The sequence below is a fragment of the Giraffa tippelskirchi genome, chromosome 12 (genome assembly GCF_054371585.1).
Source record: "Giraffa tippelskirchi isolate mGirTip1 chromosome 12, T2T-mGirTip1v1.2.pri, whole genome shotgun sequence".
In the NCBI taxonomy this organism is placed as follows: domain Eukaryota; kingdom Metazoa; phylum Chordata; class Mammalia; order Artiodactyla; family Giraffidae; genus Giraffa; species Giraffa tippelskirchi.
Genome location: NC_137286.1, coordinates 100,586,095 through 100,602,544, shown reverse-complemented (window position 1 = coordinate 100,602,544; position 16,450 = coordinate 100,586,095). Strand labels below are relative to the sequence as shown.

Sequence of the window (16,450 nt, the reverse complement as noted above, 5' to 3'; positions counted from 1 at the left end):
TTCGTGGGTACATCTGATGGCCAACCCTCCTTCTCTGCAGAGAATTCTGGGTCTTAGGACACTGGGGTCAGTCATGACATGTAACTCAGTCCAGCAGCACTGGCAGCCTGCCAGCAGCAGAAAGGGCACTCGAAGGATTTTCATTTGGGGGATGTTTTTTAATTATGAAAATACATGTCAGAAATCATTCTTTTCCATGAGAGGGAGGGAATGACTAGTTGAAAGCCAGGGTCTGTCTAGATATTTTTAATGAATAATCAGCTCAGGTATAGATCCTCAGGTTTGGAAAAAGAAAAAGAAACTCTTAACATACCCGAAAGGTATAAACCTCAGTCAGAATATCTGTGTTTAAGAGAGAGAACTTGACTGGTTGCCTGGATGTATCTCCCCAAGAAGACCCCCTTTGTTCTCACAAGAGTAAATAGCTTTCTTGAATTCTCTCCCTCTCCCCCTTTTCTTTATTATTTTGTAATGTATGAATGTTTCTCTGAATATATACTATGTAGTTTCGCATCCTTCTGGGCTTTATGTAAACAGAACTGTACCATGAGTATGATTATAATTTGACTTGAAACTCATCTGTGTTGGTATGTGCAGCTTTAATGAATTTATGATCACTTTCTATAACAGTCTGTCTCAGGACTATACCATGGTGCATTTACCCAGCCTCCTGGTAGTGGGCCTCTGGGTCACTACTGGCTAAAAAGTGCTATTACAGTCACTGCTTCTGTGAACATTTTTGACACATGTCATGGTGATCATCTGTAAGAGTTTCTCTATGGCAGAAGCTTTTAGATTATTTTGTGACTGGGACTTATTTGAACAATACATTTTTCATTGTGACTCAGTGTACTTGTGTGTTGCTGTTGTGTTTGGTTATTGATTTCCAGCTTAGCATGACTGGTCTGTGTAACAGTCACTTGAAATATTTTTAGGCTTAACTCTAAGACTAGGTTCATGTTCAGTTTTCACAAATGGAGAAAAGGATATATGTGCTCTGATTTGGAGGGTATATTATTCTCTTCATATCTATTAGGGCTTCCCTGATGGCTCAGATGGTAAAGAATCCACCTGCAGTGCAGGAGACCTGGGTTTGATCCCTAGGTCGGGAAGATCCCCTGGAGGAGGGTGTGGCTGCCCACTCCAGTATTCTTGCCTGGAGAATCCCATGGACAGAGGAGCCTGGCGGGCTACAGTCCATGGAGTCACAAAGGGTCAGACACGACTGAGTGGCTAACACTTTCACTTATATCTGTTAAAGAAGAAATAGATAAATCAGTTAATCTTGTGTGCTTTTCACATATTTCCTCCCTCTCTCCCTTCCTCCTTTTTTTTTGTTTTGTCTGCTTGATCTGTCATTTACTAAGGGAGGGATGTGAGAATCTTCCATATGAGTGGTGATAGTGTCTCTTTGTGGAACTGCCAACTCTTGCTATTTATAGTCTGAGGCTATGTCAGTAAGATGCAGACAGGTTTAGAATTGTCATGTTCTCTTGGTAAATTTATCTTTATCTCTAGTAACGCTTGTTGCCTCAGTGTTTATCTTGTTGATAGGAACACTCCTATACTAGCTTTCTTTTGGTGTTTGCCTCATAACTGTTTTTCATCGTTTTTCTTTCAGTACTTTCATGTCCTCATCTTTTGATGTGTTTCTCTTGAAGAGGATGTGCTTATCTTTTGCTCCCAGTTTGACAACCTTTATCTTCAAACCACGTAGCAAATGTACATTTACATTTTTCAGGATTTGTTGTTGTTGTTTAGTCGCTTAGTTGTGACCGACTCTTTTGTGACCCTGTGGACTGTGGAGCCACCAGGCTCCTCTATCCATTGGATTTTTGCAGGCAAGAATACTGCAGGGGGTTGCCATTCCCTTCTCCAGGCGATCTTCCTGACCAGGGATCGAAACCATGTTTCCTGCTTTGCACCTTGGTTCCCCCTCCCATTTTTCTTTTTCTAACCTTAACCCTTTTGGAAGTTCAGTCTCAGTGTCTGTTTCTTAATGGTTATTTTAAAGAACATGCATGCTTAACCTTGTTGTTATTTAGTCATTAAGTCTTGTCTGACCTTTGCCACCCCATGGACTGCAACATGCCAGGCTCCTCTGTTCTCCACCGTTTCCCGGAGTTTGCTCAAATTCATGTCTATTGAATTGGTGATGCTTACCTAACCATGGCTAATTAATCAATATCCAGAAAATTTAAGGACCTGAGAATATATCCCTCTCTCAACGTGGTGCTCTTTTGTCCAGTAGCTTTGTTCTGTCATTCCTTTTAACTCTGCAGCTCAGGTGTTCTCCTTACTTTATGCGGTTACCATTTGCATTAACTTAAACCCTGTATTTCCTCACTATTTTGTTTTGCTTCTGGACCCTGCTAATGGAGATCATTTTTATTCTTCTTGAAGTATATCGTTCAGAATTTCCTTTTTAGTGAGGTGGCAGATTCTCAGGTTTTCCTTTAAAGATAGTTCATTTCAGCTTTGTTCTTGAGGCATAGTTGCGTTGTGTGTTCAAGTCTAGGTTGTGAGACCTTTCTTCTCAGCACAGCAGTGCTGCTCCCCTGTGCCCTTTCTTCCGCTACTGCTGTTGTGTTGGGTGATAAGCCATCACTTTCATGTGGTTCCTTTGTAGCCAATCTGCTGTTTCTCTGGCTGCTTTTAAGATTGTTCTTTGTCTTTGGTGTTCTGCAGTTTTCACTTGTTCAGTCACTCAGTCATGTCTGGCTCTTTGCGACACCATGGACTGCACTCTTCCCTGTCCTTCACTGTCTCCCAGAGTTCACTCAAACTCATGTCTATTGAGTCAGTAATGCCATGATGAGATGGCTGGACGGCATCACCGACTCAATGGACATGAATTTTGGTGGGCTCCGGGAGTTGGTGTTGGACAGGGAAGCTTGGTGTGCTGCAGCTCATGGGGTTGCAAAGAGTCGGACACGACTGAGCGACTGAACTGAACTGAACTGAATGCCATCCACCCATCTCAGTTTCTGTCACCCCCTTCTCCTCCTGCCCTCAATCTTTCCCAGCATCAGGGTCTTTTTCAATGAGTCAGCTCTTCTCATCAGGTGGCTAAAGTATTGGAGCTCTAGCTTCAACAGCAGTCCTACCAATGAAGATTCAGGGTTGATTTCTTTTTGGATTGATTTAATCTTCTTGCTGTCCAGGGGACTCTCAGGAGTCTTCTCCAGCACCAGAGTTTGAAAGCATTAATTCTTTGGTGCTCAGCCTTCCTTATGGTCCAACTGTCACATCCATATATGACTACTGGAAAAACCATAGCTTTGACTCATGTCTCTGCTTTTTAATACACTGTCTAGGTTTGTCATAGCTTTTCTTCCAATGAGCAGTTTCACTATGGGGTGCGTGTGTGTGTGTGTGTGTGTGTGCGTGTGTGTGCGTGTGTGTGTGTGTGTGTGTGTGTGTGTGTGTGTATAGAGGGCTTCCCTGGTGGCTCAGATGGTAAAGAATCTGCCTGCAATGTAGGAGACCCAGGTTCGATCCCTGGGTCTGAAAGATCCCCTGGAGAAGGGAATGGATACCCACTGCCATATTCTTGTCTGGAGAATGCCATGGACAGAGGAGCCTGGCAGGCTACAGTCCATGGGGTCACAAAGAGTTGGACATGACTGAGTGGCTAACATACATACACATACCCCCCATATACTTTATTTTCTTGGGCTCCAAAATCACTGCAGATGGTGAATCCAGCCATGAAATTAAAAGACACTTGCTTCTTGGAAGAAAAGCTATGAAAAACCTAGACAGCATATTAAAAAGCAGAGACATTACTTTGCCAACAAAGGTCCGTCCAGTCAAAGCTGTGGTTTTTCCAGTAGTCATGTATAGATGTGAAAGTTGGACTATAAAGAAGGCTGAGCACTGAAGAAATGATGCTCATGAACTGTGGTGTTAGAGAAGACTCTTCAGAGTCAGTCACTTGGACTGCAAGGAGATCAAACCAATCAATCCTAAAGGAAATCAGTCCTGAATATTCAATGGAAGGACTGATGCTGAAACTGAAGCTCCAGTACTTTGGCCACCTGATGCGAAGAGCCGACTCTTTGGAAAAGACCCCTGGGAAAAATTGAAGACAGGAGGAGAAGGGGATGACAGAGGATGAGATGGTTGGATGGTAACACCAACTCGATGGACATGAGTCTGAGCAAGCGCTGGGAGATATGAAGGACGGGGAAGCCTGGAGTGCTGCAGTTGCAGAGTTGGACACGACGAGAGACTGAACAGCAACACCAATGTCTAGACGCAGACTATTCTCATCTTACTCAGCATTCATTGGGCCTTTCTATAATAGAATTGTTAAGCAATTAAAAAAAATTCTCAGCCACTGTCTTTTCAACTATTTTCTCCTCCCCTCTGTTACTCTTTCTGGAACTTTAGCTATATGCTAGAGATTTGGACTTCTCTTTCATGTTCCCCATCTCTATTTCTTGCTGAGCTACAGTTCAGATAATTTCGGGGGCTTCATCTTTCAGTTCCCTAGGTTTTATTCAGCTGTGTCTATAATAGGCTGCTTATCCTCACCATTAAAATGTTCATTTTCAGCTTATATTTTTCATGTCTTGACGTTCTAGATATTTCTTTTTCAAATTTGCTTTCCTATGTAATCTTTCAGAAATTTTGCTCATGTTTTAAAGTTTTTCTTTATAAAAATATATGAAACAGTAGTTTTCTAATCTATGTGCTTGATCACTCCAATCCCTAGATTCTTCTGGGTGGGCCTGATTAAGCTGTGTCCGCTAGCTCTTGCTCTTCATCTCCTGTCTTTGTTCTACTTTCTGTGATTTTTCTGAGTGCTCTTGCTCCTGGGGACTTCACCTGTGACAGTCCGCGAGTCCTATTAAGGTTGTGGGCTCCTCAGTAAGGCTTTGCGTTAGCTTTTGCCTACTTGCTTGAGACTCATACTGACTCAGGGCCACTCTGTTTAAGGTATTTTTGGACCATGTAGGTGACAGATTAGGGAGGTCTGGCTCTCGGTTACAAAATCTCAGGATAGCTGGAGATGATTTTTCCCTATCTAGTGCCAAAGTCCCAGTGGGGGTTTGCTGTTAGACACCCCCACTTGGGTGGGTCATGGGCTTTATTCTCTTTAACATGCCCAGAACCCAGCTGATACCTGAGAGGGAAAACGACCCTAGGGACCTTCTCTCCCAGGTTCTTACTTTCCATTTTTGTCTTCGTAAGCTTCACGTTTTGTGCCAGTTTAGCAGTACGTTAAAAAGCTTTTAAAGATATTTTATGCAGTATTTTTAGATAATTTCAGCCCGTTGGTTATTCAGGGTGTGTAATTACCATCCTGCAGGAAACCAGAGTCACGATGATCTTTCGTTTTATCTTTCTCTGTGATGTTTTAGAATCCTTAAAATAGCTTCCCTGGAATTGCTTGTGACAGTTTTGAAATTTTTTGGAGGTCGGAATATTGATTCTTTTTTAAAAGAATTAATTTATTGGCCGCACAGAGTCTTTGTTGCTGCTCAGTGGCTTTTCTGTGTGCTCTTTGCAGTGCACAGGCTTCTCACTGCGGGGGCCTCTCCTGTTGCAGAGCACAGGCTCCAGGCTTGCAGGGCTTAGCAGTTGCAGCACACTTGGTAGTTGTGGTGCACGGGCTTAGTTGCCTTGTGGCATGTGGGATCTTCCTGGACCAGGGACTGAACTCCTGTCCCCTGCGTTGGCAGGTGGATTCTTAACCACTGGACCACTAGGGAAGTCCCTCAGGATTTTGATTCTTAATTAATTGTTTATGGTTAATAAAAGATTTGATTGCTCCACATGAAATTATTGTCTTGGTGTTTGCTGTGCTAAGTTGCTTCAGTCGTGTCCGACTCTTTGCGACCCCACAGACTGTAGCCCTGCCAGGCTTCTCTGTCTCTGGGATTCTCCAGGCAAGAATACTGGAGTGGGTTGCCATGCCCTCCTCCAGGGGATCTTCCCGACCAGGGATTGAACCCGTGTCTCCCGCCTTGTCTCCCACCTTGGCAGGCAGGTTCTTTGCCACTTAGCGCCACCTATTGGGAAGCCTGCAGAATGCTGCCATGTTGATGTGGTTCAGCATGATGTTCTTTAGAGGAGGAGAGGTGTAGCTTTCCCTGGGGACACGGCGTGCCTCCTCCGTGGACGGCGGTGTTGGCTCTCGTTCACGCCGGTGTCCTGTGTGACAGATCGCGCTCTACATCTGGGACGGCGGGGACGGACTCCCTCTCACGCCCGTGCCTGAGTTCTGTACAGACGTTGTGGGCTCCTCCTGTGCTACCTGGTTCCAGTCTTCCCTGCCGCTTTGTGTGAGTAACAGAAGGACGGCTGCCTCGTGCGTCAAAGGGAAGTATACATGCTGTGCATGATGTTGCCCTAGCTGCTCACACACTGAACAAACACCGACACTTGCCACGTGCCCCGTGAGAACTATATATCACGTTTCTAGGGATGACAACCCCGTAAGGTAAGCACCATTGTTAACCTCTTGGACACACAAGAAGGGAGCCCCCCGGAGCTGCAGAGGCGTGGTCCCCGAGTCAGTTCTTTGGTTGAAGGTGTAGCACAGAGCTGTTGCAATTCCTGGTCTGTTTCCTAGAAAGGCAATGTCAGACATTTCCAGTTGTTCCTAAGCCCTCTCCTGAAGCCCACCTCTACCCTCCTCTCAGCCAGTGACCCCGCTCTGACCTCACCTGAGACTGTCCAGAATCCACCTGCTCATGCTGGGCCCTCGGTCCAGTCCCCAGGATGAACCTGCAGACCACGGACTCAGCTGGGTGGTTAGCAGTCCTTCCTCATAAGGAAAAGCAGATTCCCTGCCTCACATGTTGTCCGTTATTTCCAAGTCACTGACACAGAAGTCTGGGTTGCATTTTCAAAGAGAAGTATGTGTATTCTCTCTCTTTCTCTCACACACACACACACACACACACACACACACACACACACACACACACAGACACACACACACAGTAACAGTGGGAGAGACTCTGTACTGTTGGCATAGTACTTGAGAGGGAAATGTCTTTCCAGACTTTGTGCTTGCTTGTTCTTTAATGTTCTTCTGGAAAATCTGGAAGTGCCTTGAGTGGCATGACGAAACTGCAGTTGCATGTCGCTGTACACCAGCCCCAGATGATGCAGAATCAGGATTGAATGTCCCTACAGCCCTGAGATGGTGATAAACGGGTCAGCCCCCACCCCGGCCCCCACTGTGAAGCGCCCACAGCCTAGGGGGTGGATTGTCCACAAGCCTCTCCGTGACCCCTTCATCTGAGTGACCAGCTTGGGCTGGAGCCAGCGTAGGGCTCCGGGACCCCCCTCACCCGCCAGGTGTTTGACGTAATCCTGCCTTTGGCAGAGGACAGAGCACCGCTGTTGCCTAGACTTGCAACCATGGACCATTAAGGGCCATAAAAATACTGTAAACATCAAAGTGAGGCCAGGCTCCCTAAAGGGAGTCATCTCTTACTTTGCACTAAAACATCCTTCTACTTCTCTCTCCCTTTCAAACAAATTTTCACCGGCTGGAAAAAGGAAAGGGAAGGTAACCAACACTTACTGGGCACCTATGATGTTCATAATAACTAGTAGTAATAAAAGCAGCTGTGCTGGTGGTTATCATCCCAATTTCCTGAATGAGCTGGAAATTTAGAGGACATTCGTCCAGGTGATGCAGGGAGGATGGCACAGCTGGGATTCTGGTCTCCGTCTGGCTATGAGTGAGTGAGTGAAAGTTGTTCAAGTCATGTCTGACTCTTTGCGACCCCATGGACTATACAGTCCATGGAATTCTCTAGGCCAGAATACTGGAGTGGGTAGCCTTTCCCTTCTGCAGGGGATCTTTCCAACCCAGGAATCCAACTGGGGTTTCCTACATTGCAGGCGGATTCTTTACCAACTGAGCTATCAGGGATGACCCCCTCGCCCCGGCTGAGCAAAGCATTTGTGGTCCTCAGAGATACTGTCGTCCCCTGAAACTTGATTCTGGAGACAAGTTTGATGTCCCTGACATTGGTGAATTTGAACTCGAGAGCATGTGACAACTAATTTGGGTGTGCTGTTAAGATACATCGACTCACGTATGCATTTTTTTTTTTTAAAGGGAAATCCAGTGAAGAAGGAGGATATTTTTGTTGCAGTGAAAACATGCAAGAAGTTTCATGGTGATAGAAGTACGTTTTGGATTATTCATTTTTATTGAACTTTAAAAATCCACACTGCCTTTAAAAAAAAGGACAAATCACATATGAGCTCAACTCAAGAAGGGGATAATGACAGATATATTATTGGAAGTGCAAGCAGTTATATAATCAGTCTTCCTCATAGCACTTCAGTCACCAAGATCAATTAGAAAAGACAATTTTGTGTTGCAACATGAGAGGCTGTGGCCCTTCTAAGGACTGATTAGAGCAGTGTTTTAAATTGGAAATGAAAATGCTCAGCTGTGGCAATCTAGGAAACTGTAAGTGGATAATAATCCATTTTGCAAAACTGTCCTGTTATGTCCAAGTGTGGACTCTGAGCTGTGAAGAATGAGAGGGGATTTCTCAAGGTAACAGAATTTCAGAAAGAATGTCTTTCTCACGCTGTTCCTTCTTTTTATATTTATTTCACATGCACACATCAGAACTTTTAAGTAAGGATATGTATTTGCTCATGTGTAGATACACAGAGAAAAGGAAAAAATGTTTGTCTTACAAGCCATGGTTCCTTCTTAAGGAAATCCTGCACATAGATGTTTCTATTTAAATTTTTGATGCCATTACAGAATTCTGTGTTATAGTGATACTGTTTTTTAAAAAGCCTATCTTAAATATAAATACATAATTTATCTGTTTTTTCACCTTTAAACAGCACTTTTCTCAAATTGAGGATTAGACAGTCTTTTGCATTTTCTAATTTTAGCACATATTTTATTTTTTTTCCATGAAAAGACTCTCAGTTTTACCAAGAGTGTGATATTTATAGAGGAGAGATTTCTAAACCAGCTGTCATTTTTGTGGGATTGGAGCTAAGTGGGGAGTTCATTTATATAATTTATGTGATAATATGATATTTACAAATTATGCTTTAAAGAGGAACATATTTTACAGATAAAAGAATATTATAATTTGGAATTATGGCATTGTTTAAGACACTGACATCAATTCAGGTCTGGTTATAGTCAACACTATCTTAAAAGTACGTTTGCTATAAACCTTCATGGTTACCTAAAATAGTCACAATAAATTCTAAGTCCTATTAAATCAGTCTAAATAAATATATGCATTCATTATACAAGAAGTCCTAAAATACTATTAAAAATCAATATAGAACTTAAAAATTTCATTTATCATAAGTTTAACCTAGGTTTAATATCCTTTTGTTTTTTACATAATCTGGAGGGACGATTTTTGATAAATACCTTTCATTAAAAACAAATCAAGGGAACTGAACTAGACTGCTTTTCTTTTTTTTTTTAAACAGCAAGCAGAAATGCTCAAATTGATTGATTTGATATTGAAGCTGCCCTTGGAGTATATATCAATGTTAGGAATGGGGTGGTGGTATATTCTCTTTTGAAACACATTTTTCAAGTTGGCAGTAAAGTGGTAAAATTAGGGATGGTCTCTGTTGTAGGTTTCATATTCTACAGAAATGAAAAAGTTAATTTGGTCATTCTGAATAATCTAGTTTACTGCTTTCTTATTTTGCATAAGGTTACGATAATCCTTTCAGATATTTATCAAATGCTTTTTTGGATTTCAATTTTGAGTCAAAGGTTTATAAAAATTATAAAATCTTCCCAGTCTGTTAGGAGCATAAAGACTAAACCTCCCCAACCAGATGTACTGATTTACTGCTGTTAATTTGGGTCTGGGGTCATTGAAGCCTGAGATCTAAAAGATATCTTGAGAATTTCGCAGTGGAGTTGCTGTGGCAGGCTGTCTTTAAACTTGGACCTGTTTGTTTGAAAAGATAATATAAGGTGGCTGGATTTTAGGGACTCTGATGTCCATGTTGCCTGATGGACATAAAGTCTACCAGGCCAGGGGGCTCTGGCCCCTCTTTTGGAAACCTAGTTCTGTCACCAGTTGGTCAAGAGAATTTCCCAGTAATCGTATTAGTTTCAGTCGACAATGCCACAGTAACTGCTTCTAACTGCTAATCCTTTTTTTTTTAAAACACATTTTCTGGTGTTTTCCACATTTTTTTTTTTAAAAGTGGCAGTTTATTTATTTATATTTGGCTGTACCAGGTCTTCGTCTCCGGGTGCGAGCTTTCTCTAGCTGCAGCGATTGGAGGCTACTCTCTAGGTGTGGTGCAGAGGCTTCTCATTGCAGTAGTTGGGGAGCACAGGCTCTAGGGCGTGGGCTCCAGAGCACAGGCCTCAGTAGTTGTGGTGCATGGGCTTAGTTGCCCCACGGCATGTGGAATCTTCCTGGACCAGGGATCGAACTCATGTCTCCTGCATTAGCAGGTGGATTCTCAACCACTGGACCACTAGGGAAGTCCCTTTCACCTGTATTCTGTCATCTGATTTCATGTTGACAGCTCCCTGTGATGTGGTAATTATTGTTGTTCACTTGATATCCCAGAGAAAGAAAGTTGCCCATGGGATGACACACTGGCCCAAATTCATGCAGACTGAGCAGGGGAGCGGGGGCTCCAGTTTTCTGGCTCCAAATCCCCAGTTCTTTCTGCCACAGCAGAGCTGTGCTGTGAGCTCTTTGTGTGTGCATGCTCAGTCACAGTCGTGTCTGACTCTTTGTGACCCCATGGACCCCATGGGATTTCCCAGGCAAGAATACTGGAGTGGGTTGCCATTTCCTCCTCCAGGGGGTCTTTCCTGACCCAGGGATTGAATCCACATCTCCTGCATTGGCAGGTGGATTCTTCACCACTGCGCCACCTGGGAAATTTTTTTGGATGTGTTATGAACATAACGCTTGATAAATAGTATTTGATAGCTGTGTTGATGCTCTGCTGTGCTCAAGGTCAGATTTGACTTGGCTGGAAGCAGTGACAGGAGGCTTTTTACTTTCAATGGCAGTGAGGACGGCCAGGACTTCAAGTCCACAGATGATCTGAAACACGTGAAGCTGGGGAGTCAGATGACCCCCTCTCCTCGCGTATTACTGGTGCAGTCAAGCAGAACGCATGGACGCAGGGGCTTTGTTTTTTCTTTCTGTACACACTCTGGTAGAAACATTTGAGGTTACAGAAACCAAACAACAGTGAAGGAAGAAACAAACACAGGCAAGGCTGTGTTTTCTCTGAGCAGCTGAGAGCCGAGTGCACTGTCAGTGACCTCCCTGGAGGCGGTTCTCACTGTATGTGCTCTGGGTTCTGAGCGGAGTGGACACTCGTCACGCCGCAATCCTGGTTCCTCCAGGGGTGAGGATGTGAGGGATAGAACAGTCCAGTCAAGGCGAGGGAACGTGCACACTGAACTCACTTTTCATTCTTTTGGAAGAATCGATAATAAAGCCAAATTTCAAAATTAGAAAAAAATTCTTTTACATCTTACACTTTTTTTTGCCTAACAGTAAAGCAGACCTTTACGTAACGGCTTGTGTCTTGATTCTGATTTAGATGAATTAAAGCATCTTAGGACACAGTTAGCAAAAATATACCCTGTGTCTCGGCTTAAGAAAGCAGTACATGTCGACAGCATCGAACAAGCATGGTTTGCTGAGATGCAAGTGGTTGGTAGGGTTTTAAAGAAACTTTGGAGGTATTATATAAAGCAATGAACTGCCATAGCATGTGAGGTTAGGTTTAAGCAAGAAAAAGCACTCTGGAGTTAATAAAGCAGCTTCATCACTTCCTCTTGGGTTACTTGTTTTTCCTCGTGTGACATGAGCTGCCAGCAAACGTTAAGGATTTTCTGTGTGTCCTTCGGCCACGCGGTTCCTGGGTGGGTCCCACATATGTCATGGCAGCCTCCATTTCTGTTTGTCAGCTGGTGGGTTGTGAGGTGTTCCCCCTCCTGCCATCTCCAAGTAAAAAGGTTAAATTGCCATTTGCTCAGCCTTTAGTTCCTTATCACAGCCTCCTGAGCTCCTAAAATAAACACTTGACTCCTTTCAGCTTAAAAAAAACTGGTATCTTGACTGGATTGATCTTCTCTAGATGTGAACCCACTTATTCTAAAGATTGTGTCAGAGCTGTGTTCCCTCTGGTTGGAGAGGTTTATTGAAAACAGGAGGTTGAATCAAAATGCAGCCAGCCAGCTGGCAGGCCACATCCTGTGTTAGATGAAGTGAGTGGATTAATTATTTTTTTTAAGTTAACTTTTATTGGAGTCTAGTTGCTTTACATTGTGTTCCCACTTAATAGCAAAGTGAATCAGCTGTATGTATACACACAGCCCCTCTTCATGGGTCTCCCTACCATTCGGGTTGTCCCAGAGCACTGAGTAGAGTTCCTTGTGCTATACGGTTAGGTTCTCCTTAGGTATCTGTTTTATACATGGTATCAATAGTGCGTATATGTCAATCCCAACTTCCCAATTCTTCCCACTCATGGACTATTACTGAGCCATAAGAAGGAATGAAATTAGGTCGTTGTAGAGATGTGGCTGGACCTAGAGACTGTTGTACAGAGTGAAGTAAATCAGGAAGAGAGAAGTCTTCTGTATTAATGCATATATGTGGAATCTCGAAAACCTGTACTGATGATCTCATTCACAAGGCAGACGTAGAGACATGACGTAGAGAACAAACGCCCAGAGTGGCTTAATGCCTGAGGAGAGTTCAGTTCTCTCCCAGCTGCCGTGCAGGTGACGACGGGGGGCCAGAGTGCCCTGGCACTGCCGTGTCAGGTGGCCTTTCGTCTTAAAGACACCCCATCTCCAAACCAGGAATCAGCACAGTCTTGGTGTTGTCACTAAGCCTCTCCTAAGAGAAGAGAAACCAGAGCTTTCCTCTGTGCTCACTGACTTTCACACCGAGACAGAAGGTCTGTTTGTCAGTCAGAAAACACCGGATTCCTTAAATCAGAACGGTCATGCACAACTGGTTGTGTGGTAGATTTTGCTCAAGGGTCAGTTCCTTTTCGTGTGTAATCAGAGTTTTGCATGTCAGCCCGCCGAGAGTAGAAGGGACTTCTCTGTATCTCCTGCTTCTCGGCGGTGCAGCCAGGTGGAAGATGTATGCCATCTGGGCAGATTTTTTTTTTTTTTAATAGTACAGTTCTTTTTACTTTATCCTAATTTTAAATTATCTGTGGCAAACATTCTTGAAAGAGACATTCACTATTGTTTTATTATGTGGGAGGAAGTATGCTTCTCTGTATTAAAAATGAAACAGTAGATCATGTAACTATATTGAAATATTTTCTCCAAGTTTAATATCTTTAGGAATAGAGTGTCTTAATATAGTAGTATGAAATATAAATAATAGAAAGAATTCAGTTATTCACTATCCAAACAGTGATGATAAAATAGATGAAAATTTCTAAAATTTTAAGCAGTTTTGCATTAACTCTGGTTTAAAATAGTCTTTCTTCATCTGCTGTTGTAGAAGACTTCACCTTCAGTTTTTTGCACAGGCATTACCGTGATAAGGATCGGATAGGTGATAACATTGTTCACTGTTGGATGCTTTTGGGGTTCGAGACTCAGAACACGTTGCTGTGTTGAAATGGTCGGTCCATTTTTAAATGATGGGTGATGGTGGTACTGGTTTCCCAGGTGGCGCTAGTGGTAAAGAACCTGCCTGACAATGCAGGAGACTTTAGAGATGCAGATTTGATCCCTGGGTTGGGAAGGTCCCCTGGAGGAGGAAATGGCAACCCAATCCAGTATTCTTGCCTGGAGAATCCCATGGATGGAGGACCCTGATGGGCTATAGTCCATGGGGTCACAAAGAGTTGGACATGACTAAAGCACCTTAGCACGGTCTTGTACAAAGGCTGAATCACTGATAGAGATAAAAATCCTTCCTTTAAACTAGTTCCAGAAAGAGCCCTCAGCCTTTTGGAATCCCCAGAGCACCCAGTCTTCAGTCAGCTATTCATTGAGCACTTACTATGTCTCGGTCGTGTGGGGTGCTAGGCTCTGAGAAATTCATACCTCTGGTAACATTTCTGTTTCACCTGTTTCAAACCAAAACAGGAAACAAGTAGGTTAGTTGTGTTGTTCAGTCACTCGGTCGTGTCTGATTCTACTCCATGGACTGTAGCCCACCAGGCTCCTCTGTCCATGGGATTCTCCGGGCAAGAAGACTGAAGTGGGTAGCCGTTCCCTTCCCCAGAGGATCTTCCCGACCCAGGGATTGAACCCTGGTCTCCTGCATTGCAGGCAGATTCTTTACCATTGAGCCACCAGGGCAGCCTGTCTTGTCTGGGTAACTCCTACATATTATGTGCAAAGCCAAGGGCCACCTTAGGGCCAAGCTTGGTTTTTCTTGTGCTGGAATTTGGACAGAATAAGAATTTTTCTTTCTTTTTTCTTTTATTCTCCCTTAGAAACCTTATCTATTATTATTATTATTTCAAAATTATTTATTTTTAATTGGAGGATAATTTACAATGTTGTGTTGGTTTCTGACATACATCTGCATGAATCAGCCATGTCCCTCCATCCTGAGCCTCCCTCCCACCTCCCACCTCATCCCACCCCTCCAGGTTGTCACAGAGCACCAGGTTGAGCTCCCTGTGTCATACAGCAACTTCCCACTCGCTATCTGTTTTACGTATGGTAATGTGTATGTTTCACCACTACTCTCTCAACTTGTTCCACCCTCTCCTGCCCCCAACCTTATCATTTACGGATCTTTGTCCATTCTGGCATGGAGAAATCTTTATATCTGCCTTTTTTATGATTGCAGAAAATTGTATTTTAATATATAAAAATAATATTTAGTGGCTTAAAATAGGTAATTTGGAGGTTACTATAGCAAATGTCCAGACTGTGTAAGTCTCTTCTTTTTTAAGAACTGGTAAATAGTGGACTATGGAATGGTGTACTTTTGTATTTTCTGTGTATGGGCTATCTGAGTTTGTCTCCCAGTTTGCTGACTAGCATAGCTAGACACTTAACTTTGACATCACGTGGGTAGTTTTTGCATATCATTTATTTTTATTTAGGTTGGGGGGAAAAAAAGATAAATGACTTAATAAAGGTTCGAAATATTGAGCTGAAGATTTGGTTCATGAGAGTTGAGATTCTTAAATCAACAGTATAAAATCTAGTTTTTTTATGTTGATGATCTTTTCTATTAAAACAACAGTGGAATCCCTTTAAAACTGAGATGCACAGGTAGTAACTTAAAAAAACATTGTAGAAGAAAGTAATTACTGAGATAGTTGGTCAACTGAATTAGTATCAAATTGTGGTCAAGCTGATTTCTCTGTGTCGGGTGTGGAGTCACAGCTACCTTTGAGCATCTCACCCTAAAATACAGAAAATCAGCCAAGTTTTCTGTTGTTTGTGTTTATTAAAATAATTTATCTGTTCATGATACAGTTTTAGAATCTGCAGTGGTTTCCAATTTTATTTCTTCTACACTTTCCAAAAGTGCAACTCAATACTATCAGCCATCACATGTAGTGATTTTTTAAAAATTAATTTATTTATTTTATTTGGAGGCTAATTAGTTTATAATATTGTGGTGGTTTTTGCCACACATTGACATGAATCAGCCACTGGTGTACATGTCGTGATTCTTAGTGGCAGGGTCATGTCCTTTATAGGGTCGGGTGGTCCTGTTGGCATCTTTGGGTGGAGACACGTGTAGTTTGGAAAGGTTCCTCCCCTCCATTGTGAGAGTTGAGGCAAGTACACATCTCAGCTAGAACCAAAAACAGTATTCCGGTCCTTAGAAGTAATTACATTCCCACACCCCTAAAAAGCATCTAAAAACCCAGTTGTGAATTTCAAATAAAGCAGCCTGGGAAAAGAGAAAAATTAGTTAAAATTAACTTCTACAGAGCAGTCTGATCAGACTAGACAATGTATCTTTCTGTGGCAGCAGTGTGTTTATCACCAGCAGTGAGGAGGGCCTGTGCTGTTGGCCTTTCTCTGGGTAGGAAGGGAGCTCTAAGTCTTGGAACACCTGAAGAAGAACATGTAGTGGTTCCTTTCCTGTCTGGGAGGTCATCCCGTCAAGCTGGGATTCCAGCTTCTTGGGTGATTATGCCGGTGATGGTCCCCTCTCTCGTTTTTTCAGTCCCCATCGTGAAGCAGACTTGGGCGGGGCAGGCAGGTCACCTCGAATACTACAGTGATTACGCAGACAGCTCCATTCCGACGGTGGATCTGGGGATTCCTAACACAGATAGAGGTGAGTCCTCAGTCCTGACTGATCCTCTTACACAGAGTGTCTATTCTGTAAATATAGTAGCTTAGGATAAAAATGAAGTATTTTATAAATACTGTAATTTTTCCCTCGTGTGAGTTTCTTTCCTTCCTCCTCACATCTATATCCATGGATGTGGACTGATTCTTGCAGTTTTGCACTGCTTTTAGTATTAACAA

The 16,450-nt window shown here is 43.0% G+C and overlaps 1 protein-coding gene across 13 annotated transcripts in view; it reads left to right on the top strand.

Moving 5' to 3' along the window:
- The window catches only part of B3GLCT (beta 3-glucosyltransferase), a 104,998-nt gene that overhangs the window by 68,294 nt on the left and 20,254 nt on the right, over positions 1–16,450 (top strand). For 11 of the 13 annotated variants that reach the window (XM_081549245.1, XM_081549253.1, XM_081549252.1 and 8 more), the window contains 3 exons: positions 6,174–6,293; positions 8,090–8,159; positions 16,143–16,256. In XM_081549245.1, coding sequence (XP_081405371.1) covers positions 6,174–6,293; positions 8,090–8,159; positions 16,143–16,256 — 304 coding nt within the window. The remainder of the gene's footprint in view (positions 1–6,173; positions 6,294–8,089; positions 8,160–16,142; positions 16,257–16,450) is intronic. The other 2 variants (XM_081549258.1, XM_081549257.1) reach the window with 1 other exon arrangement.